Source organism: Phallusia mammillata, chromosome 6 (genome assembly GCF_965637545.1).
Source record: "Phallusia mammillata chromosome 6, kaPhaMamm4.hap1.1, whole genome shotgun sequence".
In the NCBI taxonomy this organism is placed as follows: domain Eukaryota; kingdom Metazoa; phylum Chordata; class Ascidiacea; order Phlebobranchia; family Ascidiidae; genus Phallusia; species Phallusia mammillata.
The window spans coordinates 19,872,588-19,892,711 of NC_137257.1; the positions used below are offsets into that span (position 1 = coordinate 19,872,588).

The window sequence follows — 20,124 nt, forward strand, 5'->3', positions numbered from 1 at the left end:
CTTTTTCCTCGGCATGTTTAACATGTGAATGACAAATCATTGACGTTAGTCAAACCGCAATAAACATCCTAAGTTATTTATCAAGCGATTTAAGTAAACAACTTAAACAAAGTCACAAAACAAGCAACCCCAGCAAGTATAATTTTGCAAAGTCCCTCAAAGGCAAAACATGTAATTTTATACTTTGCGTGTGAAAAATTGCTTACTCATCCTCATGCATATAGTTACTAAACAGAAGCAAAAAGTAAATCGGGTCTAGTCACTCTAGTGTACAATCGCCCGAACATAGGTTAATGACGTCACAAAAACATGAAATTACGTCACAACATAGCTGAGGTCATATGATGACGTGAGGCAAAATTTTACGTCTCTGTGACGTCATTTAACCCTGTTTTAAACAACAACGATTGTACACTAGACCCAGTAAATTCAGTTGGCTTTGGTTTTAATTCCAGTTTTTCCCAGTTCAGATCTTTACATATGTTAATCTAGTAATCACACTGGACTTTCATCATTGATGATTTGAGTCCACCCCATCTGTTTTTCCAATGATACCAACTCATCGAAGTGTCGCTTGTAGATGATCTTGACCACAGTCCATTTAAGCGTGCATAACCACAATTTTTATGCCACCAAGGGCCTCCGTCTTGAAAAGCGCAATTGCGTCCATCTCTATAACATAAAACTTGTAAAATAACATTGGAAATGTTTACATATTTTACATATTAAGGTACAGTTCTAATTAATTAAGGTATAGTTCAATAAAAAACTAACAAGTCATTGTCGCGGTCCACAGTCGAAAACCTCATTCCATTTTGAATTATTGACGATACGAGCATGCTGTCACCAGCCGAACCGCTAAACCCTGCAAGTGTCAGTTGATAAGAACTCGATTCGCTCCCAATACTGAAGTTTCTGCAAAGAAAAAGATACAACAGCATGAGCAACACGAACCTAATATGTTGTTTTCTAGGGCAGTGGTTCTCAACTGGTGGTCTGGGTAAACTTTTTCGGTGGCCCACAGAAAGTTAACTTTATTTGGTGATATACTGGAAATAATAGCATTTAATAAATATTCAAAATCAAAAAGCATATTCAAGTTATTTGCCATTTACTGTTAGCTGACAGTTGATTGGTATAACTTCCCAAAATTTGCTGTATGTTTTAAGCCAATATGCCGGTTTTAAATGTGCTTTTTTTATCTATCCTTGGTTAACAATGAAGTGGTCCACGATATTCATTTAATTGAACTGGTGGTCCATGCTCCATGGCTTGAAACGTGTTAAGAGAAACTGCTCTAGGGTATAAACAGGTAGCCTATGCAAACGAAACTATTATCAATCAGATTGAGATATTTTGTGAATATTTAGGCTACCTGTATTCTGCATATGAATGGCTGCCTTTGAAATCTCGAAAGTTTATGCGAAGGCGACATCTTCTGGCTGAAGTGGTAATTTGGTGAAGTTTTTCCAAACCGAGCCAAAATTCCGACGACAAGTTTCCGAATCCATGTTTGTAATCTTCCCACGGTTTATTGAAATTTTCTGAACCGTCGTACCGATGCTGGAATACCTAAAAAGATTTGCATTATGTCATAGCTTCTTTACTTCTGAGACAATTACCTTCCCATTGTAGTTATAAGTAGTAGCCTATACTTGACTGCACAACAAGTTAATAACTGCAATTTTACGCACTTTTGTGACACAGTAAAACCGCTGAAGAGACCATAAAACGAAATAATTAATACAAATGACCTGGGTTGGTAAAGTGTACTACAGCGTCCCACAAAAATCTCGTCAACAAATGTAAATTAATGTAGTTCTTATTAGCCTGCTTCGGTCATCAGATTTAACGTTATATCAACTAAATAATGTTCTTCTAATAATTTATTTGCCAGAAAATTATTATTTAGTTTATATATTATGCCTGGCAGCAACAGTTTATATATTTAACGTTACATCGGGCCGCATAAATTAAGTTTATTACGTTGTGGTACATCAGCGGTTCCCAACCTTTCTGGTGCCGCGACCCCTTGAAACAGTTCCCAAGTTGCGGTGACCCCACGCTTAGGCACCGAGTTTTACAAAAATGCAAGGTGACGGACGTAAATTATGACGTCACTTTTATGACGTCACTAATGCGTGTAACCAAACGAGCTCCAACTCAAAGCCCAATATACTTTGAATAAAAAGCAAGTTTTTTCAAAGTTCATCAAATTTAAAAAAATAAAATAATATTGATTTGGAACACTTCGCTATAACATTTTATTGGTTTGCAACGTTTAGAAAATGTTTCGTCAAGCTTTTGTATCACCCAAAGTGACCATTTATTACAGAACAATCGCATTGTACACCATAATGGCCAATCATTCACTGCCAACGTCATACAAGTAATGCATCAACCAAACTGGTTGCTTTTTCGTCAGCACGCTTGTTCAAAAGCAAAACTGTTCCCAAATTTGTTCGAATTTAACGATGTTTCGTAAGATACCGATGCAAACAAACCCAAATATCCACGGTGGGTAACACAAGCGAGATAGGATTGGAAACCATGACCTTGTGATCATAAGGCGGTTGCCATAACCACTAGGCCAACTTCATTTTTTTTTGGGGGGGCTCATTAGAAAAGTTGACAGTAAAACTGTTTTCGTTGTGTCTTAGATGGTTAATCAAACTGAAGTGTCAAATGTAATATGTTTGATTTTAAATATTTCGACAAAGCATGTTTTTTAAGATAACTAAAAAATGCGTCTGGTCAAGCTCTACATAAGTAAATACCTGCCACCCATTATCACAGTATACTTCATCTCCTGTCCTGAGCTTCTGACGTCCTTTCACTAATGCACTTTTGCATGAGACAGGTGTTACGTATTCGTAAATCTTTTCTAGCTCTGTAACAAAACATTATTTGTTGAAAATTTGTTAATTTTTGGTAATATTAATAAGTGGTAAAACTATCAGAGTCGCTCATTTGCATTTTTACAAACAAGTTTAAGTTCACGTTAGTTTTGATTAAAACAAACTGTTAAATCCTGTTTAATTACTTCTTGATGTTTCATTGAGTAAATTTGATTGCTGCTCCAATTTCTCCATCAAATCTGCATGCAAAGTAATATTGGAAAAGTTGTATCTTAATTCATAATGTCAGGGTTTCGCCAGCCCGTTTGCACATCATATAACAAATACAAGTAAAATATGTCAAAAAAAACCTATTGACCAAATGAAATTCTTACGCAAAATAGAAATTGTTGATACTGAGTTAAGACATTGGTCAAAAATGCTAGTTTTGGTGAAAATGAAATAAACCGCAAAATGTCACTAAATTAATTATACTCACTGGTGACCAAATGTATCAAAACTGTTGCATCCCCCATGAGGCCTTGCTCCCCTTTTATGCCTTGGGGCCCATGAGGTCCAGCTTTACCTGGACTACCTACTTCACCCTTGTCACCCTTTATAGAACCACCATCTGGTCTTTGGTTTTCGTCGCAAACTGGAACAAATCTACATTGCTGCTGCTGTGATAGAACAGTTGTTCCCAGTAGTACGGACGCTAAGAAAATGAACTTGTTCATTTTATGTGGGTTTTACATGAGTTTATTTACCATCGTTTGGGTTATGTAGAAAAGTTACAAACCTTTAGACAAAAGCTCACATATTAAATCAATGTATTTTATATATAAGTAGCCTACATAGATATAGTTTAATATCTTCCAGGCATATTTGACAATTTTGTAAATGTAACGATCCTAATATTGCAAACCCACGTGCAGCTCCTCCCTGCCTAAAACCGTTTTATCGCACAACACAAAGTCAATTTTCCACAGCAAATTAGAACAGCAAAAAAAAACTGTTTGCAAATGATTAGTTACTTTTGTCACACATTTTCCACTGATTTTGCGACTCTGTTTTATTTGTGAAACAGCTGTTTTCAACACACCTGCACATTTTTTTCTTAAAACTACGCCTTAGGCAACCGAGGTTCAGATACAGTGTCACACAACTGCCATGCTCCGTTGAGGACCTGGAAAAAACATGTTTTTTTGCATACTTTTCTCGCCCATAGGACTGGGTAAACACGCAAGGCCTTCTATGCTATCAGCTTCCGTGTCATTTTTACCAGATCGACATGTTGTAACGATTACCAAAAACATAGGCCTTAACTTTCAAATTACGTAAAACTAAGGCCGAATATCAAGAATTGCTGGTTCATTACTGATAGGATGTTTTTGGTAAATCCCAATAGACAAAGAATTTTATTTTATATTTTGCATTTGAAACATTACGCTCTCATGCGTAAAAAAATTAAATGTGATAAAAATGTTTGCCGCAAGGCGACCAAGTGTAAACTTTGAATTAATTATTCTTTTGAATCATGAAATGGTAAAATTTGAATAGCGAAGGATATGTATTAAAACACAGTTCACAATGGTGCCACGTGTCTAAGCAACGTTTGTGTGTAGATATAATTTTTGCAACACACAAATTAGCTAAAACTTTTTGCATTTGAAACACTACGCTTTAAAGTCAATCAGATTTTCCGATTGTTGGTTCAAGATGGTTGCGCCAAAACGAAAACTTGTGGCCAATTTAATCTTTAATTTTAAAATACAAAGCACGCGTTATGATACTAGCGTTATCGCGGAAGAGAGAGTGGCAAAGCGAAAAGAGGGAGAGTAAAAAAAACTGTAGCGTAAAACATATTGCAAATTGGCTGAACACTGAAGTCTGAGTTGAGACTTTGCATTTCATTCAGCATGTTTTTGTTGAGCTACAAAAATACACAATCTTTCTGTACATGCAATCCACGTTTATAGAATCTTTATGCACTGTCAGTGCAATGCTCTGGCATTGGATGCAATTAATTCCAGTATCCTATTAAAAGTCCAAACCAAACCACTGTATCTTTTCTTCTCTCAAATTCCTGGGGTGATACTAAATACTGCCTGGTACCACATGTAAGATTATGAAGCCTATAAGAGGGGTATCTAAAATTAAAATAAAAAGTTGTGTAATTACAAAAAAGTACAAACCCTAATAGCCCCATCATTAGCATTTAGCTCATAACTCTTTTGACTGTAGCATCATTAAAATGTATGGTAGCTGCCCCAGTCTGCAAAACACGGCAGTTCTCGATAAGATCTCGGGCATGCAGGACCAACGTATCCCGCTTGCATGCATATCTGGCCCTTAAGTCTGCGTGCAAGATCACTTTAGGCAGGTGCAAAGCAAGCAATAAAGATCAAGGCAGGACAATTAAATGCCTTTTTTGCATGTATTAAAAAAATATTCGACATGCAACCTAAAAAAAACATTGCATGCTTTTTTTATTGCACATCGGAATTTAGCATAAATCATTTTTTTATGAAGAGACTTGGAGGTGGGTGTGGTCCAAGTCTGGTCCAGCTTGACCTGAGATCTCATTGGGAACTGCCATTTTCTGCAGACTGGGTAATACGGTCTATCATCCTCGTAAACAGGCAAAACCTGCAGGCAGCCACTTACTGGTTGATTTGGCACCGTGGAATTGTTACATACAGTATTTCAGTCAAGACTTGAGTACTCTTACATAACATTTGTTTTGTTTATGAAACTGTAGAAGCATCATAATGGCTTCCAGTAAACCCACTATGGAGCAAACTGTACTGATGTTTTCTAAAGTTTGTGAAAACATTCGGAATAACATGTCACAAGTGGTGACACAAAAAAATGCAGATGGACAAACCAAAGCTGAAAATATTACTGAACTAAGAATGCAGGTGAGCTACTTTTGTCTTTTTCCTAAATATTTTTGACAGGAGTCTGTTGTAACTTGTAACACTTGGTTTAGAGTTCCTCTATTTCCTGACTTTTTGGTTTCTTAAGGTCCAAAAAAATCAAGTCCAAAATTTTTGAGGAATCAAGAAGGACCCAAGTTATTAACTACTGTTAGGCTTCCTTTTACCCATAAAATACAGAAATATAAGCTTCTAACAGTGCACATTGTTTCAACCTATAAGGTTTCAGCAGTGCAGCTGGTGACTAGAGGTCGGCTTGCTGCTCCCAACAAACTGGAGTGCCATTCAATGGCTACGTAAGCTCATGACCAATCTGTACTGATTAGATCTTATAGGTCAAAATAGTATTCACTGTCTGCAGCTTATTGTATATTGGCTCCATGCTTTTATTCAGAAATATATTTATTGAGTTGTGGTTGTTTGTTTGCAACAAAACATAATACTGCGGTTGTTTGTACAATGCCTGAAATACCTGTTTATCTAAATTGCTACAGTTTTTTGTATTTGTTTATAATGTTCCTGTAAAAAAAAAAAAAAAAATTTGGTTTTATGGAACCAAAAATATGTTTGTTTAAGATATGTGCCGAATGAAATTCAAATTATTTGATATAATCTGATTTTTAATTGCAGGGTTCTTTCAATTTTCTCACGTTAAAACAGCTGAATCGCTCTGCTCAGATTCAATGCAAAAGTGTGAAAGACAAAACGTTGGAGGTAAATTCCCTTCATTCATTTTTTTTTTCATTCACAGTTAAAAAAATGCATGTTATTTCTTATGATCTATTATTGCCCTCTAAAACTAGAAATATTGTCTTGTTAGTTGGTAATGAATAATTGTCTGTAGATTGGTTTCAGCTTTTTCATGGCCTAATAATGTACTCATTTTTTAGTCAAATATATGATAAAAAAAGCTAAAATTTAAAAATACCATTTAGTCACTTTTTCGAATACCTGTTGTTTCTTATATTTTTTACAAAACTCATGAACAAGCGTCACTTTAAAAACTGAAATACAAATATTATTCAAGCCTGGTATATATCTTATATATAAATCACTGTTCATAACATTCTGTAATCCAAACATATTTTCAAGACATATTGGGCCTTGCAGATTGGTTTTGTTTTGCACAAAAACCCAGTTTTATTTTAGAACATACTTTTTTTCCATGTACTTCACAAGACAAAACAGAAGCTAGATGGGTACAACCTCCAATTAGAAAACTTGCAGTATGAAATCAGTCATTTACACAAGGAAATTACTAAATGCATGGAATTCAGGTTAGACCAAGAGAAATATTTTCAAATAGATTTATTTCCGGTATTAAACATATTCTACATTTAAAGTCACATTATGGGTTGGTGTTATAACAGGAAAAAACTTATAATATACATGTGTATGTTCAGTACATATATATATGTCTTTCTTTTTGGCTGTGACAAAAGTATCATATATATACATTGCCCTAATATTTAGGCATTTCAATGAATACAACCAGCATATACATGCATTCATAACAAATATATACATTTGCGTATGCACTACACAGTAACATATATTATTGCTTCAAATGCTTAAAACTGTAGTATACCAACATTTACAACACTTTTTTGCACTTTGTGATATGTTTAGTGTGAACAATCTTTTATCAAAACAAAACAACAAAATTCACTGTATCATAATGGCTTTTCCTTCACAGTTAACAATGTGCAATAAGCACCTAAGTTGTTTATTTTGTTTTAGTTTCAAATTTTCCTTTTTGACCATCTTTTAACATCTTTTTTTGTTCTTTTTTCATTGCCTTCTTTCTTTTCTCTACCTCCTTTTGCACTTTTTTCTTTTGTTTCTCGATTTCTTCAGGTGTTCCGGATAATGTGGCGCTGTAATTGTAACTCGATTTGACGTTGGTCGTTTTTACTGTGGTGTCTCCTTCTGTATTGGTCTAACAAAAAGAGCGCATTTTATCAAACCTTTTGTCGTTTTTAAAATTCAAATTACCTAAACTAGTTTGTCTATGGTGTTTATACATACAGTAAACTTTAGTTAAACCAGATCTTCTACTAATTCAGACATAACTTAAGGCACAAATGATTTGTAATGTGGTTGAGCTTTAACTAATTGACATTGGTTAATCCAAATCTTTGCCTAATCCTGACATATATACTTTTTAGTCTAAACAAAGCCGGATTATTTAAGCATTTCTGTATTTAAAGTTGAATAATATATTTTCTTTTCAATACTGTATTTTTTAGAGCCAAATTTGAGTCATTTAAATTAATTTTTGCATGTCAATGTCCGGCTTTTACAAAAAATTATTTCATATGACAAACAAAGTTCCAAAATCTGTTTAAAAAAGTATTAAACTATATCTCTGTCCAGTCAAAGGCTATGGCTTGATAGCTGAATTATAAGCATCCAGTAAAATTTTAAAAAATCTTATGTTTTGGCCATTTACTGAAACTGTGCTTACTTCAGTTATAGCGGTAATGGCAGACATGTCATTTTTCTTCAGTTGTTCTGTAGTCTTTGCTGTTGCTTTAGTTTTTGTCTTCCCACTTGTTCCCTGCCCATCATCAAATACTGTCTTCATTTTTTGAACATCTGCATGTTATAACAAAAATAATTCTAAAATTTCTATTCATTAAAATAGTTCAGGGGACCTAATACATATTAAAAGTTTGTTTGGAAGATTGTATATGGATCTGTTTATAGGTTTAATGATGAAAATAACAGCTCAAGTAGAAAAAAAGCAGCATGCTTTATCATTCAAACGTTTTAGCAAATGTTCAAGCCACCATCAGTGTCACATCGTTAATATACACCTCTTTACAAACACTTGAGACACATATAAAATATGTTGGTTTGTATGTCTGCTTGGGCTGTTTTATTTGTCATTAAACTAACAAACATTTGTTTTTTGATTGAAATAATTAGTTGGGGCAATTAGCAAACCACACATAATTTACTTTGCGTTCCCAAAACTACATGTCCTTTTTAAGTTTTGTTATGTATTCTCAGAAACATCAAAAAACATTAAAAAACAACAAAAAGGAATGAACTGAATCAATTTGATAAAGTGTTTTCACAATAACATACATTATTACATGTTTAAATAAGCAAAAAAAGTCTGCCCACAAATTTGTAACTTGAGAAGGATGTAAACCATCATAAACTATGGTTAACGGCAGCTGTAACATTTTTGACAATTTAAAATTAAACACAATTCTTAAAGCAATTTTCAGCCTACCTTTGTTCCCCTTTTTGTACTCTTCTGTCTTTTGATATCCAGATGCATTGCCTGATTTGACAACCATAGAGTTTTCATCCACCTTGCGGTTTTCTTTTTTATTGAAAAATGGCATTTCCGTGTGTTTTGAGCAACAGGTGACTTCCTTTACAGGTTACCTCAACAGGCCGACCTACTGCACTGACCTGGTATTTTTTCTTCTTCCCATTGTTTGACTTTTACTTCACGTTCCACTGACTTTTAACTATTTGTTTGGTCTGCAAACTCTTAGCCAGACAATTTTTGGCAGAACGAAATAGTGATAACAACCAAGTACAAATGAAATTCAAGTACTGTTGTGTTAAGTATATATACTTTTGTGTAAGAATGATAAATGTCAATGTCTCTCTGAAGCTTGCTCTGTGGTTGACCATTTCTGATTTACGACTTTTTGTGTTTACTTTGTGGGTGGGCAGCATGTTTTTGGCTATCAGTACGTAAGGGGTGATGTAATTGCCTCATAACTGACACTGGCCACATGACTTAGAATTTTTGTAACAACCATATATATATACAAATATGCATATGTATGCATAAAAAACAAACACACTCAAAAACGCGCACAAAATAATAGAAATCCAATATTTAGATAAACTGAGAACAGAAAGTCTCATGAAAGTTTTATTAATCGCAATAATTTTGTTATTTAGACATTAAGATAGATATTTTTATGATTATAAGTAAAACAATGTCCTTGACTCCTTGTTTAATTACTTGAATTACTATGAATTTTATAGTTTCCTTGTGTCCACATTTAAACTATATTTATACATTGCTTTTCACAGATCAAGACATGAAGACATCGAGTTAGTTTCGGAGAATAACTTTTACAAAGATGCACCTGCAGACATTTCCCGACCTGTAAGATTATTAAGTCAAGTATATATCTTAGAAGTTTACTTATTTATCTTTTTTGCTTGTTCTTTAGGATGTTACAAAACATGATGAGCATATCAGGACACTGGCTAGACTAGATTGGGAATTGGAACAAAGAAAAAGGTGGATTGTTTTAAAAATTACCCACTGTTTTGTCCCTTTCCAAGCCATTGAACTCAAAAATGTATACCGTCTTCTAAGTGGTTATATGTAGATGGTGCAATGTAAAACTCTGACTAAGAAAATGGAGAGACGGTAAACTTCGGTTAATCCACACCCGTTTGGGCCAAAACATTTCTCCCAATTAGTTACAGATTCAAATTAACTGTTGTCGATTACATCAAGCTTTACCACAGTATATATATATACATTATTTGTAGCTTATGTTTTGCCAGAATTAGGCGAAAATCCAGATTAAACGCATCCAGTTTAACTGGGGTTTACTGTACCTTTGTCAAAGCAATCTTGCTAAGAAAATATAATATCCATGCACATATTGACAAAAAAGATAAACCTGTTATTTTTTCTAAACAACAACTTTTTGGTCATGCTTGGTAAATCTCTTGAAATGTCACTTAACCCCAATTTTAGGGGTCTGCTCCATGTAGGGAACCCATTTTCTGGTCTCTGTACTTATGCATATGGATTTGTAAACAAACTATCCGGTACATTGGCTGCAAATTCTAATAGCTTCAAATTTTGTTTTTTTTGGCATAATGTTTTAGTCAGAGAACATAAGTTTGATTTGTACAACACAAAATACTTTTTAGGTTGTCCAATCATCTTGAAGAGGTCAAACAAATCAAGGATGGAGTCGTTGAGCAAACCAGTGTGAAAAAACAGAAGCTACAGGTACATATGTTTGTTGAAGCAGAACCACATTTACATCTGCCATGCATTGGTGTATCTTCAAAAACTGTTCCTGCCAGTCTATAGTGGCCTGAAAATTTTAGTATTTTATATTAAGTAGCCAACATTTAATGTAAGTTCCATTGTTATGAAAACAATTTCCTGACAAATATAGCTTCCATGTGATATATTTAGAAGCAGAATAATGCAACCAACTGTTAACACCGGTCATTATGTGACGAAATTCAGGCATAATTTGTCTTTTCTTACTAAGGACTTGGTTTTTGCACCATCTTGAGTATAAACTGATTTTTTAGACCTGAAAGACTCACTTGCTTGCATGTTACAGGATCCTGGTTCAATTATTATGTTGTACAGACAATTGTAACAGCAAAACTATCAAACATTTTTTGTTGTTTTTAGACTCTGGCTCCAAGTTTGGATAATTTGTTGAAAAGCTCTCTGCCTCTACAAGATGCATTCGATTTGCCAATTGACAAGCTGCGAAAACAACATGAACTTGCCCGACTTTTGCCACGGCCCCTATTTGTTCTGTTTCTGCAAGCCAAAGCATACCAGGAAGCATGTGGTAATATTTTTTAGCCAATTAGCATTTTAATGTAGCCCTCAAAGTTGCAATGGTAAAAGTTTGCAGTGCAAAAAATGTGCAGTTACTTCTTAGTGTTTTTAAAAATTTTCAGTTTTATTAGCTGCGTAGTATTTTCGTTAAAAACTCTCTGAAAGCCTGTAAATCTTAGTATGTTGGGCCTATTCAATCAAAATTTTTCTTGCCTGTGCCGTGTCATATGCCTATGGGAATGCTTCGGAGCCTGTCTTGATTTGGTATAACGTCTTCAATAAGCCTGGCATATCATGATTTATGAATAAGTATGCCAAGATGGCTGGTCTGCATGGGCACCTTTGGGGTGATCCCAGTGCAGCATTTTTCTAGTCTGTGCCTTGCCATATGGTGAATGCTTGGAAGACCGCTGTTGGTTAAATTGCAGTAATTGACTACATAAACGTAATAATGTTTATAAGTTTTAACCAACAGAGATCGACACTATAAGTCCTGTAATGTAAAATAGAAGTTAACACAAAATGTCAAGTAAACGCGAAAACTACAACTGAGGAAAGCAACACGAAAACGAGAGACTTTAAGCGGAACTAAGGAATGTAATTAAACTGCGCAGGAATACAAATAACCCTTTAGGCAAAGAGTGAATAAAATACAGAGCGGAGCCCACGAGCGTAAATTGCTCCGTAGCTCGCTGCAACCGGCTTGACTCAGCATGACACCTTCAGCAGGCTTGGCATACTATGATTTGTCGCTGGTCAGCATGGAAGCTTCAGGGCTGATCCCAGCGTGAATGTATTCAGCTTATTTGACAATCTGTGTAGGATAGCATGTAAGAATTGTTTCCTTCTTTTTAGATAAACTGATGTCGGTTGAAATAGACGGAGATGAGTCAGCAGCTAGACAGCTTCTTCAGATGCAGATTGAAACGGAGCGCAGAGCCACAGCATCCAACAACCACAATGAGGATTTAAAAGCAGATGAATCAGACTCTGATCAAGAGGAAAAAGACGACCAAGGTTTGTCTTCATCTTTTAGTTTTGATTCTGGTCCTACGTGTATATAATTTGCTAATTTTGTTTTAAATAAACTCCAACCATGAGTGCCGACAATGGCAAGAGAGCTTGGAATTTCTATGTATCTCAAATTTAGCATACAAAAAGCCTGATGAATGAAAAAGTTTCATGGTCTAAGTCAGTGGTTCCCAGCCTTTTTTGACAAATACCTCCCTTGACAATTCACAAAATTTTCATTCCTCCCTTTTATGCTACGAAGAAGGTCATTCAAAATTGGGTCTTTTATCAACTTCACAGGTCACACTACTAGAGCTAAAGTGCCTATTAACAAACCACATGTACAAATTAAAGTAAATTTCACCCCTCAAGTTAAAAAATTCCTCCCCGGTTGGGAACCACTGCACCAAGTAAAGAAGGGAAAGTCAGTGAATACCTATTGGTATATCTAGTGTTATTATAATAACTGCTGCCATTTTACTGTATTTCTTACACAAAATGCTACACAGGATTTTTTTACATCATAGAGTGTTTCGGATTTGCAATGTACAATACATAATTTTTGCCTATTTGTACATACTTATTTCATATCATATGTATGCACTAAAATTTGCCCCTCTCTTGCAAAAATTTAGCTGGCACCCATGACTACAATATCCATTGGATATGAATTGGTATGCAGTTAACAGCAAATTATTGTGCCAAGTTGCTTGAGATGGTTGCAGCAATCAGATGGTTGCTTACTATGCCATAGAATTCTTTCAAAATTGAGTTGTGTTACCGGTGGTCAAGGAGTTACAGTGCAAATAAACATACAAGTTTTCTACCTTGTCTGTTGGTAAAAAAGTTTACACTATAAACACATGGGAAGTGATAAAATGTCGTTGTTGTTAAAACGTTGTTAAAATGTGATGGGTAAGGACGTTGTTAAAACGTGATGGGTATAATAACTATTAGGGATGGGACAAAACTCCAAAAGCTTCGTGCTTGGTTGAGCATGCTCAGTGTATTGTGATGTCAAAAACATTCCAATTTATTTTTTCACTTTTCATTGCCTCTTATCTAGTCTCCAGTTCTGTAGTAAAGCTTTAGATGTTCCTTCCACAGAACATAATAAACCTAACCTAATTATGATATTATATTGTGCACTGCCCTTAAAGAATATCTTCAAATTGAAGACAGATTTGGGTTTTATGTTTGAAGTACATAAGATAAGTTGTATTTCTGCAGACTCTGGACGAGGACACAAGTCTAGAAGGGACTCAACGAGAATGGAATACGAAAATTCTGTCAATTCAAACAGTCTCTTCACTTGCCACCCACTCCAAATTAATATCGAGTTGAAAACCAAGAAATCAGGTAACCGGTTTGCGATAAAGGGTCAGTCTGTACAGTATACAATGAGTAACCCATAAAAAATTCTTCTCTTTATGTTGTAACACTGTTTTTCCTTCTAACGACGGCTTAAAAGCTAATGTTTGGCATATAAAAGTACGCTTTTTTGCCTTTTAATGATAGCACTTAAATTAATTTTGAAGAAAAAATCTGAGTAAACACAATAAAAACTGTTCAGACGTTTTTGTTTTTAACAGCTACCGCTTTGTCTCTGCAATTTCACTATGTTACAAATCATAAGTTTGTTACTGTAAGAAGTTCTCTTCACCACAGAACCAAACACAGTGATGCGTCGGACAGGTAAAATCCTGTATGATACAAGTTTGGAAAACTAACTAACCAACTATCTCTTTTTTATCTGGGTTTTTGAATGCTTAGGTCTTGCAGTACATTTTTTTCATACAATGTATAATACTAAAGTTGGGTTGAAAAATTTGTATAAAAGCCACTATTTCTCAAATGAAATCAAATTAAACAAACAGTAGTAAACAGAAAATGCAAAGGTGCTGCATTTATTTAATATTTACCAATAATAAAAGTAAAACGAAGAGCTATTATTCTACAGATTAGGGCGGAAAAACATAACATGAAAGTATATTTTGAACAGTGTTTTCAGCCGTTTAGTATTGTTCCAGCATTCTATTAGACAAATATTCAAACAACTGTAACTAACTGCATAATTATCGCAATACATTTGCAGTTTTCTGAAAGCATCAAATCTTCTGACTTGTCTGACACCAAATGATTTTGGTCTACAATGTCCCAACGCCACAACCAACTTCAGCATGGACAAAGTTTCTGCATCTGAGCTTAGTGCTGCTTTTCAGTCTGTGGGCCATCCATACATGTGGGCCCAACAAGTGTGTGGATTGGAGTTTCTGTCGGTCGAAAATTCACGCCAGCCTGTAAGTTATTGTTAATAATTATCCGACCTAAGTTTTTTCTCTTGTTGCTGACAGTTGTCACTTAATTGTAGAGCTGCTAAGGTAAGAACTTAAATCACAAAAAGTTTGCTAATTACTGGTAGGTGGCAGAAAGAGCACAGTTATTTGAAATTACAGTAAGACTAGGATAGGGTTGAGAACTAAATTTAACGTTTGGAACTAAGTTTATAAGTTGGGTTTATTGTTATTATTGGTATTAAACCTCACCCCAACCCTAATAGCTTTAACCTTTAGCATTTTCACACAATTTGTTTCAAATATTCGCAAATGCTCTTAACGCCATGGTATTTAGCAAACTTTGTGTGATGTGAGTTCCTCTGTTAGTCAAATTTTGTTAAAATAAAGGTTTTAACTCCTTGCATTAAGTCCTGATGTTGGATAAAGGCATATTGAAACATTTTTTGTATTGGCTGTTGGCTGATGAAATAGGAAAAGTACAGTAAGCCTGAATTTTTATTATTGTGAACAGGTTCTTTACAATTTTTGTCTGGTTTGGCCTTCAGCAAAGTAAATCCCCCTTCCAAGTTTGGTAAAAATCCTTTGCATGCTGAAAAAATGTGCTCAATTTTACCCCCAAAGCATATCAAATTACCGATTGGGGTGAACTTCTAAGAACACCAACTACTAAAGATTCTTAACTGAAAATCCGCTGTACATTAGCCATAACACATGGCCAATAAATACAACAGGAGTCTGTCCTTAATTTTTTTGACTTGAACATAGCCTCTATGCTGCCTCTTACACAATTTATTGCTCCACGATCTTGGTGTTTAACTGTTAAATGCACAAAAATCTGTAAACAGAAATAAATGTTAAAAAGCTTTCTTGTCAACAGGGTGAAGATATGCAAATAAGCTTTTCACACATGAAAGGTACAGTGGAAAAACTGAGAAAAAGAGTTGAATCCAGAATCAAGCTTACGAAACAACTGGAACAGTTTGCAAAAAATGTCATCCGTTGTGACAAGGATGTTACCTCCATGTTACCAACACAGGTATGTTACATATTAGTCAATGCAGTAGACATTTTTTGATATGTTTTGGTATTTGTTTGTTCACAACTTGTAATTACAATGAAATAAGCTATTGCTGCTAGGCATAATGTATGACCAAGTATTGCTCATCCAGCAGTTTTATTGTAAACAATCGACGTTTGTAATTACAATCTTTAGCGTTAAATTAATATACTGTATTTACTTAATTGAAAGTTACATATTGAGATGTTAAAAAAATCTGAGCCACTCTCGATTGTAAGCCACATGTAATGATATTAGTTACTATTGTTTTATAATTCTTTTTCCAGTTGTAATGTAGCAAAACTATTTCCCATCTTTGTTGGCCTAGCAAATAACTGTACCCAGTAGAACTTACTGTGATGTATAAAATCTAGATGCAAACGATTTTTAAACCTAAAATGAATCAAAAAGCAAGGTTGTAGAAATAATATCAGTATGAGATTAAATTGTAGACCACAAAAACAATAGGGTAAAAAACTTTATAAGTTGAGGGTTACAATCGAATTAGTATGTTGGGTTAATTAGTTTCAAGGTAAAAGCCCAATTAAACAGCTAAAATTTACTTTTGAAATGCGATCATACACAAATATACTTTATTCATGTTGCACAATGGTTATTCACCTGTCTTAACAGATATACACCAGCCTGTCATCGTGGTCCCAAATTACTTTTGACGAGTACTCAAAGCTTCCCCAATCTGCTGCTGTGCTGGACGTTGGGCTGCTGCAAGGTGATGGCAAGAGCGAACAGCATGCTTTTTACCTTGCTACATTAAAACGTGGTAACACGGTCACTGTGAAGGCATCTGTGGTGGTCTTTGCCAGTTACCCTGTCGATGCACCTTTGATTATGTTGCTTCTCGACTGGCGCGGAGAAAAGACTTCAGAAAACGATTTTAATTTACGGGTATGTACACAAACAATGCATGGCAGATTTTAGTTGTAGAGCTTGAAAAATTTATGTTTCTGCCAAAATGCTCTTACCTGCTGTCAAACAAGTCCTTAACCAGTGCATAGCCAGCACCCAATTTCCACTTGCTGTACCTAATCTTTTGTATTTGTCAATTGAAATCCGAATATTCCTGTGTCTGTTGCAGGAAATGGAAGCAGAACTGAACATTCACTGGCCCAAAACTCTGACTCACAAAATGGACAGTATTTTGTCTGCACAGTTATTAAGGTGAGTTTCTACTTTTCTATGGTACTATTGGAAATAAACGATTTTTGTACTTGTAGGCTGCAAAGCATGGTTGACGTGTATGTGGAAACTGAATGCCAAAACAACGAAGTGGGGCAACCTGTGGAATTTCCATTAAATAGGATATGTCCGTTAATTGCCAAAGGCCCAGCCAGACTAAAACCGTTTATGTATAATAGTGAAACAAAGACACATTACCATAGATAAGGGTTAGTTCTGAAGTGTTTTCTTGTTAACCAAAGCAATGGGAACCAAAAAGTGCTGCTACATATGCCAAACTTTGAGTTCAATCATATCAATTTTAAATTTCGTGGCTTGGTATCTCAAAATAAATTGTTTCTAAAAAATCTTGCGATTGTTTCTTCATTACGTAACGTTCATCCTAAAAACAGTAACGATGGAGTTAAGATCGCATTGCTTGCAGCACAGTTGCTAGGCAAAACAATACACTACAACAAAAGTGTTTTACGAATGAGTTAATGGTAAATATGTGCAATGTAAAGACTCAAAATGCGAATTACAAAAAAAACGCAGTCTACGAATAAAACTTTGGAAAATGTTTACCGGTAGAGGGTTGAGGTGAGGGTCTGTATTAACAACAAAGTTATAATTCAATTTCAGATACCCCTTTTAGCCTAAAATTTTAAATGCATTGAGGGTGGTCCTTCCCCAAAACTGTTTGGTACCGTATGTTCGTTCACATTTGTAAGAATACTAGCCTCCAAAAGGAAATTTGAGAATGAATTTTAATATTATTACTAACCCTCACCCTGAGTTCTAACATTTGAAGTTTTATTAGTAGATACCGTAGCTTGTGTATTTTATTACAGCCCGCCATTGGATAAAAAACATGTGCGTCGGGGTATGAAGGAAAGTGGTAAAATTTGCATCAATTTTGTAGATCATCCCGACTCCCAATTTCAGTGTACAACTGTAATAAGGTCAAACATATATTCGTGTGACAGAAACAGTAATTAAATAGACCAGTAATTAATAGATTCTATAAAAACTCGTAATATCTATGGTAGAACAGTTAGATTTTAATTTCTAATGAAGTTTTTTTGCTGGAGCAGAACAAGGGAAAGTCCCTAAAGCGAGTGCCCATGATGAACAAGCAATTTTGCATTCGCGGCAATAGCTGGGAAAAAATAATTTGGTATATGCTTACTCATTGCCCATTGGTGTTCAGTGTTTTCAATTGTCATTAACAGTTTTATGGCATGTGAAAGAGCCTTTTTATTATGCTGATGTCAACTTTGGTTATATTTTTAATTGTAATTAAATCTAAACCTTTAAGAGGTCACTAACTTCAGTTAATATGCAGTATACACTGTTAAAGAACAGTTAAAACTGCAAAGTTTTACTTTAGAATAGTGCAGTAACGGTTTAGGGCGATTGTTGCATCTTGGAGGCTTGACCTAATTCAAACTAATTTATTCAATGTCATGTTTAAGCAGTTATAATACTAAATTTAATTTATCAAGCAGAATTTATTATGTTTACTTTTATACCCAGAATATTTTTCAAAACAAATTTGTTCTGTACTGGTTTGTTTTAGGCCGTTGCATATTCACTGATTCAATGGCAGAGTATCTGAAAGGCCTCATAAAGCAGAAAGATGACATTGAAATTGAGATTCAAGCCTGGTTTGATATTTTGAAATCTCAAGGTGATGTGGGAATGGATGCTGCCTTGGTTGATGCAGAAGGTTTTCCAAGAAATGACATTGATATTGTGCAAGTAAGAACTGCAAGAAACAAAATCATATGTCTACAAAATGACCACAAAAGCCTTATGAAACAAATTGAAAATGGGCTTGTTGAGTTTCATTCTCAGAATGCTGGAAAAAAGGCTGCACCGACTCCAATCGCATCACAACAAACTTCAACTGATGCCCAAATGCAGCCATTTGCTGCTATTGATTTAATCTCAAGAGAGTCCCCAGCTGAAAAGGCTGGCCTCAAGATTGGAGATGTACTTGTTCAGTTTGGATCAGTGAGCAAACGAAACTTTACAGGGATGGCTACCATTGCAAATGTTGTTCAACATAGCAAGGACAAGACTGTAAATGTTACAGTTATAAGAGATGAACAAAGAGTTTCAATATCACTTGTACCCAGGCAGTGGGAGGGCCGTGGACTGCTTGGCTGTAATATAGTGCCGTTATGAAATGCTTTTTAAGTTGATTTAATAAAGTTTTCTCCTCAAAATGAAAAATTGTTTTCGAGCAGTTGTATCAGTGTATCTCAAATGTATTATATTTTATAAGTTGCTTGTGCGTTAGATTGACAGGCACTTAAATAGTCCAGGACTTGTCTTTTTTGCACCATTAATTAATGCATTCTAGATATATATTAATTGATCAGTTATTTTTTTACCCCGAAAACTATTAAAAAGAAACGTGATGGTAAAAAGGCATCGATTAACCTTTCAATTTTAGAATCAAGCTGCCCCCCTTTCTGTTCCAATAAGTTTTAGTGGTCAGTAGAAATATTTCAGGTTATAGGAAAAATAGACCTGCAATAGTTATATTTCTAAAAGAAAATTTATTTTTAAGATTTATGAAAATTGGGTAGCAAACCTGTTTATCTATTTTCTAAAGCAATAAAATGCAAAACTTTTTGGAAAGTTTTTCGCATATGTTATAGAAAATTAAAGTATTTTTTACACACATTTTTTAATATTTTGATAGTACCATGTTTCATGAAAATAAACTTGCCGCCATTTATGATTTCTGTGGAAATGGTCACGCATCACTTATAACGGATGAGTTGACTTTATATATTCGAGTTCGATAAATGTTGGGTGGAGAATGGAGATTGAGATAATAAAATACAAAATTACAACGAACTAAATGTTGTAATACTTCAAATGAATTGTTTATCGAATATTCAAACTTACAAGATGAATATTCTTTACCACTCTGAGTTCTAGCGCAGAACTTCTACTTTTACTTGCCCGCATTTATTGATTAGTTGAGTAATGAGTTAGCTAAAGTGTTAATTACTTACTGGAAAACGACTAAACTCTTGTGGCAGGCCCTGTGGTGGTTGTAGCGGTCGGTAATTGACATTCAGTGGAATAACGAAACAACGCATTATCTGATGCATTGTCGAATTAGATACAGTTTGTGTAAAGCAAAATTTTAGAAATCTTACATTTTGTCTTTGACTGTGTTTATTACCAAACTTAACACGAA

General features: G+C 34.8%; 4 protein-coding genes across 5 annotated transcripts; 2 read left to right on the forward strand and 2 right to left on the reverse strand.

Moving 5' to 3' along the window:
- Positions 1–132: 132 nt before the first annotated feature.
- On the reverse strand, positions 133–3,627 carry LOC145232208 (microfibril-associated glycoprotein 4-like). The gene is made up of 6 exons (XM_080096751.1): positions 3,337–3,627; positions 3,044–3,097; positions 2,778–2,890; positions 1,376–1,572; positions 775–915; positions 133–672 (listed from the first exon to the last, which is right to left on the reverse strand). Exons 1-6 carry the CDS (start codon positions 3,572–3,574, stop codon positions 489–491), a joined length of 927 nt encoding a protein of 308 aa, XP_079952877.1. The 5' UTR covers positions 3,575–3,627; the 3' UTR covers positions 133–488.
- Positions 3,628–5,335: 1,708 nt separating this feature from the next.
- LOC145232207 (THO complex subunit 5 homolog) lies at positions 5,336–18,549 on the forward strand. Of its 2 annotated transcripts, XM_080096750.1 has the most exons (16): positions 5,336–5,758; positions 6,407–6,490; positions 6,956–7,053; positions 9,845–9,920; positions 9,988–10,058; positions 10,706–10,787; positions 11,208–11,373; positions 12,219–12,380; positions 13,605–13,733; positions 13,967–14,069; positions 14,470–14,674; positions 15,549–15,707; positions 16,362–16,634; positions 16,825–16,907; positions 16,964–17,134; positions 18,484–18,549. In XM_080096750.1, exons 1-15 carry the CDS (start codon positions 5,609–5,611, stop codon positions 17,130–17,132), a joined length of 2,010 nt encoding a protein of 669 aa, XP_079952876.1. In that variant the 5' UTR covers positions 5,336–5,608; the 3' UTR covers positions 17,133–17,134; positions 18,484–18,549. The 2 variants fall into 2 exon arrangements, with proteins under 2 accessions (XP_079952876.1, XP_079952875.1); XM_080096749.1 differs by lacking the exon at positions 18,484–18,549 and having other exon boundaries at positions 16,964–17,463.
- LOC145232210 (uncharacterized) lies at positions 6,725–9,553 on the reverse strand. The gene is made up of 3 exons (XM_080096753.1): positions 9,021–9,553; positions 8,244–8,374; positions 6,725–7,715 (listed from the first exon to the last, which is right to left on the reverse strand). Exons 1-3 carry the CDS (start codon positions 9,133–9,135, stop codon positions 7,503–7,505), a joined length of 459 nt encoding a protein of 152 aa, XP_079952879.1. The 5' UTR covers positions 9,136–9,553; the 3' UTR covers positions 6,725–7,502.
- LOC145234464 (26S proteasome non-ATPase regulatory subunit 9-like) lies at positions 18,507–19,094 on the forward strand. The gene has a single exon (XM_080099194.1). It carries the CDS (start codon positions 18,507–18,509, stop codon positions 19,092–19,094), a length of 588 nt encoding a protein of 195 aa, XP_079955320.1.
- The last annotated feature ends 1,030 nt before the right edge of the window (positions 19,095–20,124 follow it).